The sequence below is a fragment of the Schistocerca gregaria genome, chromosome X, assembly GCF_023897955.1.
Source record: "Schistocerca gregaria isolate iqSchGreg1 chromosome X, iqSchGreg1.2, whole genome shotgun sequence".
In the NCBI taxonomy this organism is placed as follows: domain Eukaryota; kingdom Metazoa; phylum Arthropoda; class Insecta; order Orthoptera; family Acrididae; genus Schistocerca; species Schistocerca gregaria.
Window position 1 is genome coordinate 531,493,286 of NC_064931.1, and position 23,980 is coordinate 531,517,265.

The window sequence follows — 23,980 nt, forward strand, 5'->3', positions numbered from 1 at the left end:
GATGATGAGTCCTGGTTTTATCAGTATAACTGAGAAACAATATTCCAGTCATCACAGAGGATGCATCCATCATCCCAAAGACCCAAAAAATTGAGACAAGATCACAGCAATGTGAAAGTCATAATGACAATCTTTTTTGATTCCATTGGTGTTGTCCAACACATGCACATCCCAGAAGCTAATGATGTCAGTAAGGACTACTACCAAGAGGTTCAGTGTCAACTTCGTGAAGCAGGTGAGATGCAAATGTCTGGACTTCGGGACAGTAGGCATTTGGCACTGTCACAACAATAACGCACTCACTTATCATCCTCAATTAATTTCGAGTTTTTTGTAACTTGTTTATTAGCCTCCCTATCCCTCTGACCTAGCACTAAGTGAGTTATGGCTTTTCCCTAAACTGGAAAAAAAAACTTTGAAAGGGACCAGATTTCAGAACAGGGAAGACATTATGCAGAATTTGGCAGGGCAGCTGTGCACCATACCGGAAGACACTTTCTAACAATGGTTCCAGGAGTAGCAGCAGCGTTGGGAGAGGTGCAGGGGATTACTTCGAACATGACTAGTGTCGAACAATTGTATCTGAATAAAGATTGATTTTATGAATAAAACTTGGGTACTGTTTGAACAGCTCTCGTACAACCTTTCAGTGTTTCCTTCACCACTGCCTGAAGTATTCATACCTTCAAATTACTTGAAAGTTACTGGTTGAAGAAATTCATTTTCCTGCAATAATGATGCAGTCTTTACTTTTAACTGGTTATACAAATGATGTTTTATCTGGTGACTTCAGAATTTTTGATATTTTTATGTCACAAATAAGACCAAAAATGATGAATTTTGGGAGGATCTGTAATGTGGTGGATCAATTAAACAACATATTTTTGTAGTACACAAGTAGAAATAAGAAAATCATGAAATTTGGTTTTTACCTTCATTAACACACAAATCAATATCATGTTGCTCACTTTGCTTCAGTCAGCCTCTCACAACACAGACATGTGACATCATGTTACCTTTTCCTTGCAGTAACACAGACTGCTGAGAATATTTATTTCGATATTTGTTCAGTGTAGAAAACTGCCTCCTCAGTTTTATAACATTTTTGTGTGGGAGTGGGAAAAATGCTAAATTGTGTGGCATTTACTAAAAATTGCCAATTTCATGGTATGTCACTAAAACTCACAGATTATACTGTTTTTCACTTTTTCATTTATGTAAAATTTTCCTTTTGCTACTAATTATGTATTGCAACATAGAAGCGTGCTAGTCCCAAGAAAACAATTGTTTAACCCATGTACAGAAACCAAAAATGTTGGTGCCAGTTTTACCCTAACAGTGTTGAAGTTCCATAGTGCAAATAGGTCTTATTTTGGCAGTGCCCACATTTTGTGTTACCCTGGAGGTTTGTGTGTTTTTTATGGTGTTCGATTGCCTCACTTGATGTCCATTTTTACCCATTTTGTGTCGCTAGATTTCCAAATAGTTTTTGTAAAGGCATCATGACTGATGTGTTTCACATTCTGTAACTTGTTTGGTTCTATAGGGCAATCAGTTATGAAAAGTTAAGTGCAACAGACCACAATCTAACTGATGTGTAACTGTTTAGCCACAACTTTTATCTCTGTTAATGCCATTAATTCATTATTCAGTGGTGTGATGGGCTGGAACCAGAGGTATAATGATGTTCTAATGATAAATTTTGTTATTCAAAGCCAGGTAACCAAGTTGGGTGATATTGTGATCATCCTAGCTGAGACTAGTCATATTAGTGTTAGAAATAGTCATTTATTATGATACTAATTACCTTGACAGTAATTTTGTTCGTTTGGTATTTACTTGACTCATTGAGAGCTTATGATGACCATAAATAACTCAGTCAGCCAATACTTCTTATTTTGCAGGACTTTCGTGCTCTCTTAATTTTTTCTTTGACACTATATTTGCATGTTAAATAGATTATTATATTGGTTGATTCTCTCACCTGCCTCTGTAGTGTTATTGAGAGTGAGGATAATCAGTTTTCATTAACCCTTACACTGTTGTGAACATGTATACTAGTCCTTCTATGCCGTTCCCCAGACATGTGTTTCAGACATGTATATGCCTGCCGCTTGGATTTCCCTACAGTGCTATGAACATTAAATGTATCATAAGCTGTCGACCTCTCGCTGCTGCAGATGAGTTATTTCCATATCTTGGCAAATAAAAAAAAGTTTTGAGTATTTATGCCTCATTATGTGCTATCATTTGCAGAAATCCTCGTTTCAGTATCTTGAACTATTCATGAGATATGACAATTTTTATGGCCACACGATTCGCGATTTGCAAGGCTGTGAATGGGTGTGTCACATGCGACTGTCCTTCAGCTACAAAGCCCAGTAACTCAAGCATGAAATGAGATATTATTGTTCTCTCAATTTTAAATAAAATTTCAGTATCTTATCTTCATTTCATTTACTGAAATTTATGAGCTCAAATCAACAATACACAAAGCTTGTGCATTGCATTTTTACCTTTGTGAACTCTTAAAAATTCGCTACATTCTTTTACTTAATTTGATGCAGTGCAGTAAGAATGATGGATAATGAAAAGAAATTCAGTTCTTTGTTGAGTGAAGATATCAGGTTGTAAGATGTGCAAAAATATTTCTTTTTTTTTTCCAAATAGTTTTTGAAAAATCGGATAAATATTTCATATCAGCCAGAATGCCATCTCTCAGCAGAAACACCAGCATTTGACAAGCAGTACAGCCGTAACAAAGGCCATCTCAGCAAAGAATGCAAAGAGCTCATCTATAGCAGTGAAAGGCTTACTTTGTATACTGTTTTTGTCTCACATTGAAATCGTGCTTCCATCTGTGTGTTCAAACAGCGACTGCTGTTTTTACTTGTTGCAGCCCTGTTCGTCGAAGCTCACCTGATGATTTTGCTGCAGAGCTCAGAAGAGAAAAGGAACGTCAGAAACGGGAGAGAGAAAAAGAGAGGGAAAGAGAAAGAGAACGGGATAAAGAAAAAGACCGACACAGAGATAAAGACAGGGATCGAGAACGGGATAGGGAAAGAGAGAGAGAAAAATTGAGGGAAAGGGACCGTTCTCGTGACAGGGCTCATGAACGCTCTAGGGTCTGGGACAGAGAGGATTCCCGTGACAAAGATCGCAGTCGAGATAAGGATAAAGACTTGGATCGTGCTTATGACAAAGAGAGGGATTATTCTCGAGAAACACGGTATGGATATTTCAATATTTCAGTTGTATCTGTTATCCACAAACTTTTTCTTTTCCTTTTCCCTGGGGGTGCAACAGAAAGTAGGATAAGTCAACTTCACTCAGATTATAAGGCATTTGGAGAGAAAAGAACAAGCTCTACCTTCTGTATGTAGTTTTGCTAACAATGAAATGTAAGCATTGTCTTCTGATTCATATTAACCTTCTAGTAAGTTAACACAGATGTGCTGACACAATAAATATGTATATGTTTCATGTCATCATAGCTGAAGCCACAATTTCATCGAAGAGTAGTAGGAGGTTCCTGCCTGTGGTGAACCTGGAACTCCTTTAATGCTCAATTTCACCCAAAATACAGTATAGAAGATGAAGGAAAGTGTTACAAATTGGTGCTGTAGCTTATTTTGAACTGCGGTATATTTGATCTCAAACGTCAGCAGTGTTATTGTTTGTGCTAATTAAGTATTACAGATCAGGGGGCAAAGATAAAGTTAGTGGATTGTATGATATTTTTTTTTTTCCATTTATAGTGAAATATATCTTTTACCTGAGTATGAAGTAAAATACTAACATAGTTTTCCTGGTATGTTTTTTTCCAGCCATAAAAGGAAACGGAGCTGAAAATTGCAGGCACTTTGTATTATTGAGTGTGTGTTTGAGAGAGAGAGAGAGAGAGAGAGCGAGAGAGCGAACTGTATGCAGTCTCCGCTCTACAGAACTTACAGATTTTGATATTGTGAGCTGTATGACTGCTGTATAGGTGGCTGTATTTGTGAAACTTCTAATTTGTGAGAAGTTGATACAAAGATCATTTAAATTAAAACTGGGAACAATACAATTTGATAGATTAAACATCTCAAATCATTACAAGAAATGCAAGAACTATTTTTGATCATCAAAAATTTCAGCTTTTATTTTGGAACAAAGGAAATTTGTTTTGAGCTTTATTTCAAGAGTGGTTCTTGAATTGTTGTTAAAAGATGGCATAGTGTGAGAATTTTTGTAAAGAAATATTAACTAAATTATTAAAAATGTGAGACTGCATGGTAGCCATGTGTGAGCCTATGAAAGCAGTTCATTGCATATCACTTTCAAGTAGTGTGTTTTATTTGTTTGACTATAGAATTAAGTCTACAGAAATGTAATTTACTTGTAGATAAAAGTATACCCCAAACATGTCTCCTCACTAAAACTTGGTCAAATTTGTGCCTAATTTTTCACCTTCTACCAGTAGAGTTTGTTTAGAAAACTGTTAAGGTTGCCTGATATTTACTGGTTTGAAATGCTTTTACTTCAAGCACGTCAAAACAATACTGTTTGTGCAGTAAGGATAGTAGTTGTAGTCAGTGGCCTCAAACTGATATGAGGTCTGTCACACACAGGTCTCATCCTAGATAACAGTCAATAATTGTTACGAGTGAAGATCACAGAATGTGAGCCTGAATGAAAACACTAATGCCATATCGGTACCAGTCAAAATATTATCTTAACTGTGTGTTTGAGCTGAGGTGCTAAGACGTCAATGATCTATCATTACAAAGTAATCAGAAATGCCTTGATCACAAACAACGGCTCAGTACAAAGCAGATTTAATACCAGTTACCACAATTTGTTCGGCTAAATCAAAGATCAACTCATCCAGTGTTGAATAACAATCTTGACATTGTTCCAGTGCTTCACATGATGATATTTTGTATTTAACAAGATATGAACTTTTTATTTGATACGCACCCCCCCCCCCCCCCCCCCACTCGATTTCACACCCACATCAAAAATGGATTTTTGATACTCCCATTTGTAACCTTACTGTAACTGCATTTTACAGTTATGGTAATTTTTCTGGCTGTCAACAAGTATACCATAGTAAATATATTGTTACATATTGTTTTTCACAAAGTATAGGGAAATATTTTAAGTTTTGATTTTTTACAAATTGGGACACACAACATCTTCTGTGAATCATGGCTTTTGAATTGTCATATATCTTTTATAAATATCATGTATCATTTGTCAGTCCTTTGAATCTTGTTAGTTGATGTGCATTGTGGATGGTGCAACTCAGTTTTTCAAAACAAACTATTCCTATTTTTTTAATTGTGTAATTTTCATTCTTTCTCATATGCATGTTGGATTATGGCTCACCTCCTCCCTCTCTTCTGGTTTTGCAGTATTAATTTTTCATCTAAATTTTAACAATGCTAATAATAACAATAATAATAATAATCCCGAATGAGATTTTCACTCTGCAGCGGAGTGTGCGCTGATATGAAACTTCCTGGCGGGTTAAAACTGTAATGAAATGAAATGTCATGTAACGAGGGCCTCCCGTCGGGTAGACCGTTCGTCTGGTGCAAGTCTTTCGATTTGATGCCCCTTCGGAGACTTGCGCGTCGATGGGGATGAAATGACGATGATTGGGACAACACAACACCCAGTCCCTGAGCGGAGAAAATCTCCGACCCAGCCGGGAGTCGAACCCAGGCCCTTTGGATTGACAGTCTGTCGCGCTGACCACTCAGCTACTGGGGGCGAACATTGACCGGGACTCAAACTCGGGACCTTTGCCTTTCGCGGGCAAGTGCTCTACCATCTGAGCTACCAAAGCACGACTCACGCACAGTCCTCACAGCTTTACTTCGGCCAGTACCTCGTCTCCTGCCTTCCAAACTTTACAGAAGCTCTCCTTTCGCAGGAGAGCTTCTGTAAAGTTTGGAAGGTAGGAGACGAGGTACTGGCAGAAGTTTTCGCAGGAGAGCTTCTGTAAAGTTTGGAAGGTAGGAGACGAGGTACTGGCAGAAGTAAAGCTGTGAGGACCGGGTGCGAGTCGTGCTTTGGTAGCTCAGATGGTAGAGCACTTGCCCGCGAAAGGCAAAGGTCCCGAGTTCGAGTCTCAGTCGGGCACACAGTTTTAATCTGCCAGTAAGTTTCAATAATAATTATTATAATAATTGCTCTAATTTGAAAAGAATAAAAAAAATTAACTACATATATACAAATGTTTGTATTCAGTCATGTATGCTCAGCATGAGAAACGTTTAAATCAAAATTACGAGTACTGTATAAATACTCAGTATTGCTTCAAATTTACTGCTAGAAATAGCAAAACAGCTACCTCCTTAGCCTCAGGGGATCTTCTTTCCACAGAAGAAGCTGAAAAGAGGTACTTCAAGAAACCTAATATCAGCAAGAATATGAATACTGTGTATGAAAACCCATATTATATGAACAAACAAAACCACTCACAATAAATCTGTTACCCTTTATTGAATGTGAAAGTTGGTATAATGCACCTAATACCCTCATTAAAGTTCAAAAAGTGCTTGAAGACTCGTTTGTCATTTTGAATTTGAATGAAATATATGCAGTCAGAATAATTTGCCAGATTTGGGTGTGCCCACGGTGCCCCCCCCCTCCCCCCCCCCCCCCCCTCCGGGAATGTCTCACACCAAACGAGTGTAACCCCTATGTTTGTGTGGTAGAGTAATGGCGGTGTACGCATACGTGGAGAACTTGTTTGCGGAGCAATCGCCGACATAGTGTAACTGAGGTGGAATAAGGGGAACCAGCCTGCATTCGCCGAGGCAGATGGAAAACCAACTAAAAACCATCCACAGACTGGCCGGTTCACCAGACCTCAACACACATCCGCCGGGCGGATTTGTGCCGGTGACCAGGCACTCCTTCCTGTCCAGAATTGCAAGCCATGATAAGCTTTTTTTTCCTCTGGAATATTTTTGGTTAAATATCCTTTTTATATAAATGGAGGTGTAGCAAAGTGGTGCATGGCTTTTATGTAACAACAGGAGTGAACTACACACTGCTGTTCTGGCAGTGGTATAAAAGAAATGTGAGATTTTGTGAGTACAATGAAACTCAATATGATGGTTTTAATTTGAATGATCTTTGTACTGATACAAAACAAAGTATTTTACTGTAGAATATTTTAATTGCAGTGATGAAGTAGTATTGATTAATCAAATAATTATATATAAACATGAAATGTTGTTGAAGTAAACAATTGTTACGGTATCACAAAAAATGTCGAAAAGTGTGTGCATATTCACCTGTTCGTGTGACTGAATGTATTTTTTCCCTTTTCTATTATTTATGTCAACTTTATTGTCAGAATGTTATATGTAGTTAAATTCTAACAGTACATTACAGACCTGTCATGTATCCTCCAATTTCTTTGAACTCCAACTTATGTGCACTAATGCCTTTTCAGTATCAGCATTACACATTTACCTTACTAGATAATAAAACGAATCTTGGGGTACATAAGCACAAATGGAAAATTAATGTTTTATTGTGTTTTGAGATTTGGTTGGCTTTTGCTATGTGTATTGACAGGTTGTCTACTTTGACACTGAAAGTATTTGTTTTGTCAAGAAGAAACCTGACAAATAATTAGAAATTTACTAAGCATGTTGGAAATAATGTCATGAAATCACTACATCCTGTGTCCAGGAGTACATCAGTAGTTTGACAACAACAGTTTGAGGGCATGGAGAATCTCTCTGAATAACAGACTGACGACTGGGATCAGTCAGAATTGTTGTGTACTATCAGCCTCTCTCTCTCTCTTTGAACTGTGCTAATTTATGATTTCTACGTGAAAAAAAGGTGGTGAATAGTTTAAAACAGACAACTTTCTTACTGATTGAACATCTGTTTTACAATAAGTTCCACTGGAAACTTATTTTGTTTGTGTATCACTAGTAGTATTTGTATGCTGTTTTTGTTATATGCAGCTTTTTGCTGGCATTCGCATTTTTATTGCTGAAATTCGTCTTTCTTTGTTACTTCTCCTAAACACCCCAATAAATAGTGTATAGTGAATATTTTTATTAAATCATATACAGTGTTGTGTGGATTTTATTTTCATTCATTTTGTAATAGCTCTGAAAAGTTAGTACTTCATTTTTAGTATGTTAGTGTAAGACATAAAGATGTACTCTTAACTATGTTTTCTCAGTTTTATGGTGAACAAAAAACATCTGTCAAATGATGATAACTGGGCAGCTATTCCAGCCCAATATGATCGGCTTTATCGAGAAATCTATTTTATGATTAATATAGAAATTCAGCCTGCAGAGCATACTTAGACATGGATCAAAATTTTTATAAAGGTATTTAGTAGAGGAAATACATAAGTAATGGAGTTACATTGTTAATGACTCATGATGGACGAAAGTAGATAATATAGGAGACACGAGTGACCTCAAATGTTCGCCAGTAGTAACTTTGTAAAATGTTTGATTCTGTGATTTAATTATAAGGTGCATTCAGAAATAAAGAAGCCAGTGACTGTAAAGTGGAAAACCACTGAAAGTATCACAATGCTATTGCTTACAGAAGAAAGTGTGGTTCCTGTACGAATGCTGAGACCCCAAGCCCATTCCAAGAGGGGTATGGGCACACATCACATGATGACAAAGCGAGCACATTCTTGTGTCAACCATGCAACAAACGTAATAGTGCTGAAAATAGAGAAAGAGAGGCTTCAGAAGAAGAACAAAGGGGTGTTGTGTTTCCTTACAGCTGAAGGAGTGTGGGGGAATGGAATTACATTGGACAATGGCACAAGTGTATGGAGAGCATTGCATGTCTATTGCAGTTCGAAGCTCTGTGGCAGTGGCTGCTAACATAATTTGCTAGTCTTCAATAATGAGGGCATCCACCTGCTGGACAGTGGTATCGGTAATGTGGTGTGGTATGTGCATCATTGGCCAACTTCCTTCATTCTTCTTTGAATTGCTTTGCCATGCCTTGACCATTGTGATGGACATGCCATGCTCTCCATACATTTGTGTCATTCTTTGATGAATTTCCACCCCTGCACTCCTTCTGATGTCTTAAGATGCACTGCCCTCCTTTGACCTTTCTTCTTCAGAAATCTCTATTCCACTGTTCTCAGCTAGACTAAGTGCAGTGGACAGTGAATGTGTGTAAGTGCTTGCTCCGTTGTCACTTGGGCGTGTGCCTCTGTCCCTCAAGTGGGGAGTGTTGTGTGTCAGCACTCTCATAGGGACCACACCTTCTTCCATAGGTAATGGCATTATAATCCCTTATGCGGTTCTCATTCTACAGCCTCTGGCTTGTTTCTTTTTTAATGCAATTTGTAGATTTGTGCACCAATATTTGTGACAGAACAACATCTACTTACCCGCTGCTGAAGCAGGAATAATCACAGAAACACACATTTAAAAACTCTTATCTGCAAATTGTCTAATTTCTTATAGAGGAGGATGGAAAAACGGAAAACACAAATTAAAAGTTTTCAGTTGATTTAGGGCAAGGAATAGTTGTGTCAAAATCTGTATCTTGGTTAATTTGAGACTCTTCCATTGTTCACTCTGACTGCTACATTGTACTCCAATGATCAATGATGATTAGGAATGCCTTTTCATCCTTTTTGGCAATTTTACATCTCATGCTTGAAAACATTTTTAAAAATTCAGAAAGCTTGGCATTCAAGTGAGTTTTAAAAGTTGTATGTCAATCAGTTTTAGTTTTCATTTTTTAATATTATATTTGATAAACTGACACTACTCCTTTTGCAAATGTTCAGTCTCTTGACATCTCAAGTGTGGGATTGAGTCATGATCTTTAGACATAGTTCTCTGCATAACATTTCCTCTACTGCTACTGAACAGACTGTCAGAGGCTTTATTGTTAGGTGTTCTGATTATCCCTCCTTAGCTGCTGTCAGATAAGTAATACTTTGAACAATTTTCTGCTACAATTGTTAATATTTTGTCATATTTTACTTTTTAATTGCATTTGCAAGGAAATTGGACAAATATCTTTCAGACCAAAATATTCAGTAATGTACATGATATATCAAGAAGATAACTCTGTCAGTAATTGAAATATTGTATCCAAAATGGAATCAGCTGTGCTAGATACTGGAAAACATACCATCAATTAGTTATGCTGGGAAAGTCTCCTATAAATCAAACCAAAACCTATTAGAGCAGCAAGGTGGTGATAAGCAAGAAGTAGAGAGAAGTGACATAAGTATGTATATGTAAACAGCGACCTAAATTGATTATGTATAAAAATTTCTGTGGCCAAAAAGAATCTAAAACCAACAGAAAGGTGGTAGATTTAATTGGTTGAGTATTAATCCTTTCACTGGGGTGTTGGGAAATGACGAAAAACCCGCATGCAGCCCTAGAAATTGACTTTCTCTCACAGCCAAATATATATATATCTCGTCAGGAGTAAGAAATTAAACTCTTGTGTGTCTAAATATAACTTACACATTTTCATTTATACAGTTTTATAAAAATGATTACTTGGAATTTCCTCCACACCCCACCGGATGATAATAATGAATTTACTATCAAGCACATTGTTTTTTGGTGAGACCAGTATGTGGGATGGGCAGCCTTGATGGCCACACATTGGAAAGGCCACGCTGGAAAATGCTCTTTTGGGAAAGCAACAAGCATTAGAATGGGGCTGTGGAACAATGTAGTTTCGACGCTTAGAGTAACAGAAACAGACATAACAGAGAACATTACTCTTAAAGACAATGCAATATAAGAAACTGATTTAAAACAAGTGAAGCATATGAAACTGAAAACTGAACCTGTACACAACACCTGACATCTAACAATTGCCACTCATTTATATATGGGTTTATCAGTCAAAGGGTTAATTCAAGAGGCAAGTGAGAAGTACAGTGGCAGAATAAACTCCAAATAGGAAGTTGTTTGCTGTGGTAGGATGGTTGATGGTTGAAAAACTAAGAAGTTTCTTCCCTATCTGTTGTCTTTTACAGTAGCTGGAGGGAATTGAGTGCCACCCTACTGGAATAAGATAGCTACCATTTATTTAACACACATTGATTGAGAATAATGTCTTTTGTTGGGAAATTTAGTTATGCTTTTATATCTCGAAATAGCCGCATTGACTGTAAAACAGATTGTTATTCCACTGTGAGTATGAAACACCGTTGTTTTCTCTCTTGCACTTTGCATATTAACCATTAAATTTGCTATTTAAATATTATTATAAGATTCATTGTGTATAGTTATTGCCATATGTTAATTGGAGCCAGATCTTCCAGTAACGTATTGCTTCAGACTAACTTTTCTACTGTCATTGTTACTATTTCACCTTTGAAAGTGATGAATGTTGGAGGTCGTTCATCTGAGGGTTATGCAACTGAAATATTAACGTCATAAATATTGACTGTCCATGCAGAAGTATGAAGTAAAAATCTTTGCAAGTTTTGTTGTAGTGGCGTTGATAATTGTCTTTCCAATGCCTTTAACTTTTATTTTCCATTCTCCTAATACTAGTCCCTAACATATCACCGCATCCAGTTTTTTTGTCATGGTTAGATGATATAATCTGATCATGGGACTCTCTTTTTCACTAAAACCTCATGAAAGGCAAGTTATTAAGCCATACCAGTAAACAGCATATATCATTGTTGTTATATTTTCATCATTACTATTGCATGTAAGGTTTTTCCCAGGTTTTAATACCATTCATCAGAGATTTTTGCACTCCATGCACATTTTCTTCGCTGTTTTCAGATAGGGAAATTAGCTCTAACCTTCATAGTTCATCTGGGGTTAGCAATGGTTTTGCTCCAGCTCACTTGAGTACACTGCAGCCCACAAGAAATATGGGAATCTTGTTTTATACTGAGAATCTTTAAATGTTTGGTGTAATCAAAGTTGCTTCATTGAGGAAGAGTTTATGTAGCTTTATCCTCCATTTTAACACAAGATGCTCAAAAAATAAAAGTACAGAATTCAATAACAGTTCCTGTGACTACTATAATACTGTTTTCTTTTACTAGGAATCAGGAGAGTTCTAATGGTTGGTACAGTTGTCCCCGGTCCTGCAAACCTCTTGAGTCAGATATAGCAAGCCAAGAAACAAAAATTAGTGTGCAAATAAATGTTTCCCAGATTTGTTTGCTTTTTTCTGGTAATATGGCACTTGTAAGTCGGTAATTCTTCACCAATATTAGTAAGTGAAATATTCAAAGAAGAACTATTTTATATTCTTGTTGGAGGTTTGTCTGACTTTTGATAGATTTTAGCAATCCCTTTATTGTTCAGCATATTTTTGATAATTATACTATAGCTAAAAAAAGAGTTTGCTGTTGTTGTTGATAAACCAATATGTGCTAGTAGTGAGCAGATGTTCAGCCTCAATTCCATCCTCATACTATGCACATTTGTTGTGAATGGCTACCAATGAAATTTCATTGGGCTTTTGTTGTCATATTCTGTTAAAGAGTTGGCAAAGCTGCTAGTTGTATGTTGTTATAACTTCGTTTTCACAACATTTATCACTGTAACTGGGTTGATGAATGTATGGTAAGATATGGCTGGAATGACTGACTCCCATTTATACTGTTTGATGATATGATGATGCTGATATTTGTTATTCTATGTTATATGGATTGCCAATGTTGTTATTGGATACATGTGTTACATGATTCTTTTGTTGTAGTTCTCTTGATTTAATTTGTATTTGTACAGTTCATCTGCATTTGCTTGTCTTCACAACTAACAGATTGAAACATAGGCATGTGTGCAACAGATATGCAGTATTATTTGTTATAAATGTTGAATGGTGAATTATTTTGCACAGCGTGAATATATTACTCCTGATACCATATCAAGTAATGAAGTTCCATCTCGGTTTCACAAATTTCTTGGTTCTCTGTGACTCCAGTTCATGTATAATATTGTTGTGGTATATAATTTTATCCTCCTCAGTGTGTAGCTTTCACTACACTAGACGTGGTAGTTACTGTCTGTAGACAAAGGTACAAGAGGTGGGGGGAGGGGGGTGGGGTGCGCGTGCGAGCGCGCGCTCGCGCGCACACACACACACACACACACACACACACACACACACACACACACACACACACACACACATTCTCATAGTCTGGTTTTTGTTGCCATTCAGATAAACAGTTTGTTCCTTATTGCTGATCCTAGGGTCTATAACCCCTGGCCAAGTTCCAGTTCTCCAATAATTACAGTGTCATTCAAGCTTCTGCCCTTCCCATGATTTGTCCTATCTTTCCTGTGCCAAAGGCAAATTCTTAGTTCTAGAGCATTCATTCAGTTTCTAATACTGGGTGTTGGTAGAAAACGATTAACTTAGAGTTATCAGATATCAAAACTTCCATGACATCATTACCCATATAAATGCTGTGTGACTTTTTACTAACACCCCTCCTCCCCTTGTCACCACTACCACAAACAAATGACTTGTAAAACCTGTCATCATTGTGTTAATTCAGTTTTTGAGCCAGTTTTATTATTTACTTTGCCCATTTGAAACTTCCTACATTTTCTTTATTTTGCTACCTTCAGAAACATTTCTTCAGAGTAGTAGAATTGTTTCATGTGTTCACAGTTTGCAACATTATTTTTTTCTCTAATTTCTGTATTGTCATCAACTAGATGTTCTCCCCATTTGCATATGGTTGTCTTCATTTGCATCCCTCATTTTCGGGACTCCAGGTCTCTGTTTCTTATTAATAATTTGCAGAAGAACAACCATTATAGAGTAAATTTGTTTTCCTTGCCTTATGTGTACCAAGTATATATCCTAACACAGCACAAATAAGTTTAGTTGCAGTGGCCATGTTGTTGTTTTCCGTTGGTCTTCGTCGGCTCTGATGTGGCAGTATCGACGTCATGCATATATCTCCATAAGAATATTTGGAAAGTAGGAGAGAACTACTGGAGATGCTAGTATTGTCTGTTACTTGTGATTGTATAGATTAGCTATAGAGTCTTGCTGACAGAAAATAGTGATACAGGTACAGATCTTAGTTTTACACATTATTTTAATCTGTCCAGATGTTCATTTCTGTGCAAGATACAGACTTGGCAACACTTTCATATAATGATAGATACAGAAAATGAGATTTAACAATTGAACAATTTTTGTTTAAAGAAATTTCCGCCATTGACTGTAAGTTTATATTCATTTATGTCATACAATCATGATTTTGGCTTTGTAGCCATTCTCGAGTGCAATTTGAAATCACAAAAATATCTGACCTTCCTAAATGACATATCAGTGTTAAATAACATTTATCTGGTCTTATAAACTGGTCATTATATTAAAGGATATGAATACATATCAAAGACACACAGTATATGTATGGCACTCATGTCCTTTAATGTGATGACTGTTTTATAAGGCCAGATAAGTATTTCTTTGATGATGGCATATCATTTAGACAGGTTGGACAGTTTTTGAAATTTCAAATTGCATCTGAGAATGGCTATAAACCCGAAATCATGATTGCGTGAAATGAATGAATGCAAATTGGCACTCAGATGGAAGAAATTTCTTTCAAGAAGTTCTACTTGACTGTGGTCCCCAATGAAAGAAAAATTATTAATTCAACAATGGTATGGAACACTAAGAGTAGTTAATAATTGTAATTTGAAATTTTCAAATGATTCAGCCTTTTAGTGCATTCCAGTCCATGATGTACAAAAGTTTTTTTCAAACATATCATTAGCATAAACAAGTGTTCATTCTGGGTAATACTGAGGATAAATTACCCACTGAACATTACTGTACATCATTGCCATTCAGCTATTTGCCATCAGTAATTATAGTGGCAGTGTTCCAGAAGACATTTAAATATTAATTTCCATCTTATTAAATGATAATTATTTTCTTTCCATGTTTTCTTATACTTTGTACCCTGTTATAGTTTGTATTTCAGCCTCGTAGCCCTTGGTACCCAGTTTTACAAAAGTCCAAAATGTTTGGACTGTTTCAAAGCTTACAGTACATTTAAATTTCTGACTCATATTCCCTTTATTCATTTGAAATGTAACAAACTTGTGAAAGTCATTTTAATTAAAACAGTACAAACTAATCAATCTACCTCAAAAAATGAAAGTGGTCTTGTTCTTTTGGTTGGCTGTCCAGAACATTTATTTTCTGGAGGAAGCGAACTTAATTTTCAATTACATACTGTATTCTATAATTTCATCTTATTACTGGCATAAGCATCATATTTTATTTTGATCATGAACTAATATACTCAGTTTAAATCAAAATAAATGGATGCCACACTTAAAAAAAAGGGGGGGGGGGGGGGGGGGTGAGCCATGTTGGATGATGTAACAACACTTTTATTTCGTGACCTTTTCAGGGTACAGAAATGAGGTTTTCAGAAGATGACAGTTCACAGAGGTACTATAAAAAGAGATATTGAAACATGTTATGGTGTGCTTCTTTTAACAACATTTGAAAATTTTTGAAAGTACGACGATTAAACTCTCATTGGTGTTGAAACTTTTGACTAAAATATACCAGAAATGTGCTAAAATTGAAAGACAAGATAGCTGTGATTGGCTGTTGCACTATAAATACAAGGGGGGTCTGTTATGTTAGGCTCTGCCATAATATGCAGATAGAAGACAAGCCTGCACTGCTAAGATGAAACATATTTCCTCTTGATCTTAATTTATTTTACATAGATACAATGTCAGCTTCAGTTGTTGTAAGTGGAGCTACATTCTAACTTCTAGCCTGTCGGGAGGGGTTGAATAAAACTATTTCAAATGTGTGTACATACTGGAATAGAACAGCATTTGTGGGAACAGTTAAAGGGCTTGAAATGACAGTATAGCCTGGCATGAGAGCCCCACTTAGCAATGTTTACACCACAGTTGACAAATTCTAGACACCTCATCATTTAACTTTAGCACATTTTTTGGATATTTTTCCAAAAAGTTTCATTGTCAATATTAACAAGCATTACAGCACTATATTCATCACCATGCATATGAAATGGTAAACTGTGTAAAGTGCACAATAAACAAAACATATGTTACACACTCTACCACTACACATCATCTGTGTATATTAATTAGCTCCCATTCATAAGTTGAATATTTATTCATGGAAAATGAAACTACAGATAAACTTTAAAAAACCAAGACAAAAAGTTCATAAATAAGCTGTGTGAATAGGAAATATTACAGGATATGTATCAAGAGTTTAAATTCTTTTTTTCTTCCAATTTGCAAAGAACATGTTGATGGCAATTTTCTTCAGTCAGGCAGCTGTGTTCACAGGTCCCTGAGATATGTATTTGTGAAAAATGAATGTATTTAAATGAATTTTCAAAATGCGTAACAACATGTCTACACAGGGGAAATAGTTTGCCTTTTGATAATCTGAGCATGATGCAGTAAATGACTGATAATGCTTTTGAAAGGACGTTGTATTCATATGAAACATTTCACCAGCTCTTGTTTCGATATATATCACAGTCTCATTTTGTCAGAGCTAATGTAATCACAAAGTACTTACTTTTGTAAATTATTTGTAGGTTCCGATGTGTAAAAAGGCAATATATGTACTTAAAATTAATGTAACTTTTGAATAATATTTTTGTTTAGAGGAGAGACAAAGATAGAAGAAATAACTTACTAGAAATCAACCCTAAAATGTAATTGTCACAGATTCACTAAATTCATGATTTTCCTTTCTCTCCTCGTCCTCCTCCTCCTCGTCCTCCTCCTCCTCGTCCTCCTCCTCCACCACCACCTCCCCCCTTCCACCTCCCCCCTGCCCCCCCCTCTCCCCCCCCCCCCCCTCTCTCTCTCTCTCTCTCTCTCTCTCTCTCTCTCTCTCTCTCTCTCTCTCTCTCTCTCTCTCTCTCTCTCTCTCTCTCGCATAAAACCTCCTTACACACATATGCAAAAAAAAAAAAATCACCCCCTCATTTTCATAATATGTTCTTTCCCATTCATAGCATTTGCACAAGTTGTTATATTGTTACTTGATAGACATCTATGTTAACACTGCACTGAAAATGGAAGCTTATGTACCAGTCACTCAAGTACATTGTTTTATTATTCTATTGATATTTTGTAAAGAAGAAAAAAACAGTCTGTTCCTCTGTACTGATTTTTATGTACCTTATTTAAGAACCTCATTGGGAAAGTCTCAGGGGACTTTTCTTTCATGAAAAGGAAGAAAGAAAGATAACATAGAATTTTTGAAATGTCTCTGTGTGTAAAGTTCAAATATCTTTTGATACAATAAAGTTATGTATAGGTATGCCTCTGAATTATTGGTCTCGTATCTTCCTGTTAACTGTAGATTTTGATGTACACCCTGATACAGACTTAGAATCATTATTGTTATTGAAAAAAATGCTAAAACTGGACTGCATGCTCTCATTATCATTTATGGGATATGTGTAGATATGCTGCATATTGAATAAGCTGCTGAAAAGGCGACTTCTCATATTTTGAGAATTATTACTATAGAAATAAAAAGAGATTGCCCTGCCTATATTTTAGTGAATATGTTACTTGAAGTTGATGACTTACGATGTACACTGATTGTCTCATGTGTTACGTCATTACAAAGTCTCTAGCAACATCCAGAATTTTAGAAGTTCCTTAGTTACTAATGAAAGAAATCATTTTGAAACACTGATATCAGGTGTGCTTATCTTATGGAAAAGTTTTTCAGTTGTAATTACTTTCGGAAGATTTCTAACATGCAAAATTGCCAGTTAAATGGTGACTACCTACCACTCAAATGGCCTTACTAAATGTTATAATAGGATGTTGACTCAGGGAGACTGTGATACAATAATACCTGTCCTGCTAGTGGCACAATATGCGTGGAAGTAAGATACTGCAGGTTTCGAGCTCTTTGTCGTACTTCTAAGGCTATGAGGGCAAAATGATATTCTTCAAGATATATTTATTTATTTATTTTTTAATGTCACTTTCAAAGCTGCAAACACAATCTTATATAAAGAAGATATTGTCCATACCCTTCACATGAAGCCCCTATTACAGTCCAGATGGTTGGATCAAAGATAGGACTAATCATATTAACCCTCACATGATATCTGGGGTCTTTTGAAACCCCAACGCTCGTTTAACTGCAAATAAACAATTTTAATGTGGGTGTGAATTACTCATCCTCGAGATATGCTGTTCACAGACATATAACTGGGTAAAATATTTATGATTACATCGCAGTCTATAGTACAACAATTTGTAATTTTTGCAGTGTAGTCAGAAAATACCCCAGGTATGCAATATGAGATTTGCAGTGTCATATATAATTTTTGGTATGAAAATAAATCTTAGGAACAATGCACCTTATAAACTGACATTCATTGTACATTGTTGTAAACAATGAATAGAAAGTACATTCACATATATTGTTACAACACATTCACAGTTTTGCAATTGAGTTTTGTGGAAGGAAGGTGTGGTGTTATAGTTTATTCATCATAGATGATGATGTATGCTTTGCAAGGAGCTAAAGTCTTGAACAGGTTTTGGCAGGTTTACAGAAGAGTGAAAGTGATAATGAATGAATTTTTGGGAACGAGGATGATAGTGATGCTGGTGGAGATATGGTAGAGGAAGATATGCAGGTCGGAGATGAAGTGGATATGAGTGACTGTGAAGATGATGATAATGGTATTCAGATAACAAGTGCATCTGCTTTTGTGTTTAGAAGTGGACAGATAACACACAACACAGTACCACCTGATGTGTGTAAGCAGGTTTCAAGGCATGTATTACGTGAAGCCGCATATTCCATGTCACCTTCAACCACAATTACAGACAAGGGCAGATTGTTTCAGACGTATCACCAACCACATGCAGAGTGTAATAGTAATGCATACCAATAATCGTGCAAAATATAATAAAATTCTGCACCCAACTCTTGAACCCTGGATTGAACTTGATTCTATGGAGCTGCAGGCATTCTTTGGTCTACTAATAACAGCTGGCTTGCACAAGGCTTGTAGGAAGCCTTTGAGTGAATATTGGTCAGCCACAATGAGCTTTTCAAGATTTTGATGTGCCTCTAGTTTGATGATAAACTTACAAGGAAAGAAACAAAAGTTGCTTCTGGTTCCAAAGCTGAACCTGTAAGGCCTGTGTCTGAAATGTTCATCGATGCATCCATTCCGGCTTATGTCCCTGCATCTGTGTACTTTCAGGGGACAGTGTCCATTCTATGATAATGAATGAATTCCTTCGAAACCTGGGAAGTATGGGATAAAAGTGTGGGTTGCTGTAGATTGTGAGAACAATTATGCCATAAATGCATAAGTGTATATGGGGAAATCTGCTGAAGGAAGGGAAATAAATCAAGAGAAACGAGTGGTACATGATTTAGTTGATCACCTGAAGGGAAGTGGTAGGAACATTAATACTGACAAATTTTTTACAGGTTTTTATTTGGGACAAGAACTTCTCATAATAAATTGACGTTTGTGGGAAATCTTTGGGCCAACCAAAAAGAGATATCAAAAGAAATGTTGCCGTCAAAACAGAGGCACCCATTATTGACCACTTTTGGGTATGGACAGAATACTGTTTTAGCTTCGTATGTTACTACACAAAAGAAGTCAGTCGTTTTGACATCTGTTCTACACCAAACATTTGATGTAAGTGGACATGAGAAATAATAATGTTCTACAACTCAACAAAGTCAGGAGTGGGTACAGTTGATAAGATGGCTAGACATAATTCAGTGAAACAAGGAACAAAAAGGTGCCCAATTGCTGTAATTTTTTTATATACTATATGTAGCTTGTATCTTGCTTATGTTCTGTATTGTAAATTTTTACATGATATGAGAAGTAGAAATGCAAGAAGAGAATTCCTCTCAGAACTAGGAAAAGAATTAGTCAGACCTCACACTGAACAACAAATCCTGTCGCCCCATTGCAGAACACAACGCATTCGTTTCTAGTGCACCTTTCCAATCCATGACCGTTTCTGATGCACATAAAGTTTCTGGCCTGATGGCAGTGTTGTAACATCTCAGTTTTACATTACATGATATGCATGATTTATTGTAGATGTTTCCAGCCTTTCAGAATGCTCTACTCATCTTTTGATTTTTTTTCATTGGTTTCTTCCTGTATCCCATTTGCCTCCAAGGATCTTCTAAAGGAAAAACAACACAATAACCAGGAAGCCGATGTTCCAAATCTGAAAATAAAATGATGTGATTTCTGCTCAAGGTCAAATAACAAGAAAGTGAATTAACAATGTGATGGGTGTCACAAGTTTGTCTGTAAAGAACACGCTAGGATAAGTGTGTTGTGTAATGATCATTCATCGTATGACACGGAGAGCAAGTAGGAGTGTATTTCTAATAAAATTCCATGTAAGTGATACTACACATAGTATTAATTAATTATAGTATTGTTACATAGTGTGCGGGTTATGAATATTTTGTGTTTAAATAATTTTTGGAACTAAACAAAATATGTTTTCATATTTCAAACAACTTTAGTGAATAATTACAATTTACATGTTACTTAATTATATTAATAAACTATGGGGTTGTAATATCAACATCGTGCGTATGTTTCTCAATAAATTTTAATTACTTTTGTGGACATATTTCAAATTTTATCGCCATAAAGTTGCTTGAATAACTTTGGGGTCAAAAATGACCCCAGGCATACAGTATGTTTTTCCAGAGCTAATAGCATGCAAGGGTTAAGAAGGTGATGATACTATTGGTGGTCTTCACAGCTTTCAATGTTGCAGTCATGAAGACATCTAACATACAAGGACCTCTCAAAAAGATACATAAGCAACTCAGAAAAGCCCTTACAAAAAAGTTTTATTTAGGAATGGGATCTATATCATACCCTTTGTGCCATTTTTGGTAATGTGCAGATCTTAGATCAGATTCCTACCTCTTGTCAGTATCATACTCATATAAGGAAATTCTGAAAGATTCTACAAATTTTTAGCCAACAAAATGTATGGGCAATTAAAGAGAATTCAGTGTTGTGCACAGATGCATCATTTATACAATAATAGGGCTCATTCCATAAGTCAGCATTTGACTGTGTGTGTGTGTGTGTGTGTGTGTGTGTGTGTGTGTGTGTAGTTGCTGTTATGGTTGGCTTTTTGTGGCATGATGCATATTGATCACCTTTCTCTGTTCTCAACTGGAGCGTATGATATGTTCATGTCATCTATAGCCAAAATGTATTGGTATGTCACCCTCCATCTTCCAAACATCCATTCTTCTTCATGGTATTCAAACTAGCAATAGGGCCTGTTACAAATGTGACACTGTCAAATTTATCTGTTGTGTAACTGCAGGTTGACCTATCCAATTCTCCAAGGCTGTTACATTCGGCAAGAGATACTGATGCACGACTTTTCCATCTACTACCCATTTCATTTGAATAACTTTCTTTGTTTTCAAAAAATCCCCTATGCCTTGTAATATGTTGTGTTAGGTATGCAACATCTTGATGACCTCCCATGACCCCTGGAAGTTTGTCAAACATTTCATGCAATCTACTCTTTTTCTGATGCAATGTTTCCTGTTACGATGAGATGTTGGGCCGATTAATGGGTTAAGCAGGTAGGTTAGAGAAATGAGTAGGTTGGAATTACAAGTAGTAGGAATTTGTGAACTCAAATAACATCTGTCCAAAAGCTTTCAATCTCAACAGCTGTTAAGCATTGCAGGAGGAAAGAAGTCTTTGACGTGGGCAGCAAACATATTATTTTCTACCACTTTCCTCCTTGTCTGTCAGGTTATGTTCCAAAAGCTATCTCAGGTTCTTAGTGCAGGGTTAGGCCAGTTTCTCCATTTCATTTCTGCCCATTCCGTTTAGATGGAGTTGTGGGCTGGTGCAGAAGTAGGTCAGTTGAGAAGAGTAATCTCATTCTGTTCTGTCAATCATCCTTACCTTGTTGTGAACAGGTGCACTGGAGAATGATCCCGATGGAAAGAGATTACTGCCTCAATAAATAGTTATCAAGTTGATGGGATTACGACATTTTCATGATACAATTATCAGACCATTGTTTTCTGAGGGCGATACTGAGTCCTCGGTAAGTACAATAGTTTGCCAGTCATGATTGTCATTTTCCTCAACAAATATTAGATGGTAAAGCCCATATTCATCACAGTCTCTCTCTTTGGTGGGCGCATGTTTGCTTTGCAGCCAAGGCTGAGAAAGCCAGAGCAAAAGCATGTCCGCCAACCCACAAAATCTAGTTGTGTGCTTCGACTGTTCTGCTTTTAAAAATGGATTTTGCCATGATGTGTTCAACATTGTAGTATGCAAGGCAGGTGTTGAAATATGGCTAATGGATTCTACAGTGTCCCAATATCAGTGTATCAACCATCAATCAGTGCACTCATTGCGATAGAACAAATAATACATTAAAGACCCACATAACTCCTCTCAATAGACTGTCAGAATAAGACCAGCATTTGGATGGTACTGTTTAATGTGACATGACATTTTAGTTTGGCTGAGCAAATTCTGTTGAATACTTTCGTCTGTCCACATTTGTCCAACACACTTCTCTTGCAAAATTTAAAATTTTGTATGTAGTCCGTTGACACACACTGCGTTTTTGCGCCCAGTGAGCAAACTTTGTAGCTGAGCATGCAGAGGAGGAGGGAGTATTTTAAACAGTATCAAGTTGTGTAGTCGTATTCACCTGTAATACTTTATGTTCATATTGCAGTTTACATTTTGTGGTGAGGCTGACATTTTATAGTATTCTGAATAATCAATAATGGTATGTTATATGAGAATAATGTTACTAACAGTCCATGATCACAACATACCATTATGTTGTAATTAATAACTGCTACTAAATTATCCTCCAAGAAGTTTCTGACTGCTGAGCCCTTCACATTGTGTCAGCTCCTTGAAATACGAATGTATTATGTCAAACTACTAATTTGATTACAGCTGTGAAGTGGGCACAGGAAATATAGAGCAATGAAGCTTTTATTTTTGTCATACAAGCTACAGAAATTTATTTCGACTACAACTATTTGCTATACTATTCCATTCCTATTATTATTATTATTATTATTATTATTATTATTATTATACTTTTTCCATCTTCTCACCATGTATTTTCTTCCTTTCATCTGACAAGTTGTTCTTGTCTTTCATTTCTTGGTTCATTTTCCAGTTGAGTACTTCGTGCTTTCTTGCATAATTGAGTGTCATGTTGGCATTCTTCATGATTCCAGATCTGTTTAGTTTGTTAGGTGGGCGGCATTCTGTTGATATGCCAGCAAAATTTCTGTCTTTATTTCTTCGTGTCATGTTCTGTGTTAGATATCTATTTGGTCTCTTGTCTGCTCTGCAATCTGTAGCCTCCTTCTGTCTTATTGAGCCCTAGGATTTTTCTCATGATTCTTCTTTCCAATTTCTTGATGTTTTCTAGTACACCTTTCCAATCCATGACCGTTTCTGATGCATATAAAGTTTCTGGCCTGATAATAGTGGTCATCTCAGTTTTACACTACATGATATGCATGATTTATTGTAGATGTTTCCAGTCTTTCAGAATGCTCTACTCATCTATTGATTTCTTTGTTCATTGGTGTCTTCCTCTATTCCATTTGCCTACATCATCTGTGCAAGATACTTGAATTTGTGAACTCTCTTGATCTTACCATGCTTTGTCAAGATGTATTTGGTACATCTTTTTTGATTTGACATCTATTCTGTTTCTTCAAAGAGAATCTGTAGTCTGACTTTTTCAACCTTCTCTTTCAGGACTGCTATTTACTAACTGCAGTTGCTGTGGTATGGGACATATTACCAGATCATCAGCAAACTATCAGCCATTTTCCTTCCTAGCCTGACTTATTTATGAAGAGTCTGTATCTTCTGTTCTTTTCTCTTTTCCTGATAACTCTGTCTGATCGTACATAGAATAAT

At 36.4% G+C, this 23,980-nt stretch overlaps 1 protein-coding gene across 3 annotated transcripts in view; it reads left to right on the forward strand.

Annotated features, from left to right (window-relative positions):
• LOC126298869 (pre-mRNA-splicing factor 38B-like) overlaps positions 1 to 23,980 on the forward strand; it is an 85,484-nt gene that overhangs the window by 57,881 nt on the left and 3,623 nt on the right. The window contains exons 8-9 of one of the 3 annotated variants that reach the window (XM_049990384.1): positions 2,900 to 3,229; positions 3,828 to 17,329. In XM_049990384.1, coding sequence (XP_049846341.1) covers positions 2,900 to 3,229; positions 3,828 to 3,849 — 352 coding nt within the window. In that variant the 3' untranslated portion in view covers positions 3,850 to 17,329. Of the gene's footprint in view, positions 1 to 2,899; positions 3,230 to 3,827; positions 17,330 to 20,189; positions 20,593 to 23,980 lie in introns of those variants that run through there. The other 2 variants (XM_049990385.1, XM_049990383.1) reach the window with 2 other exon arrangements.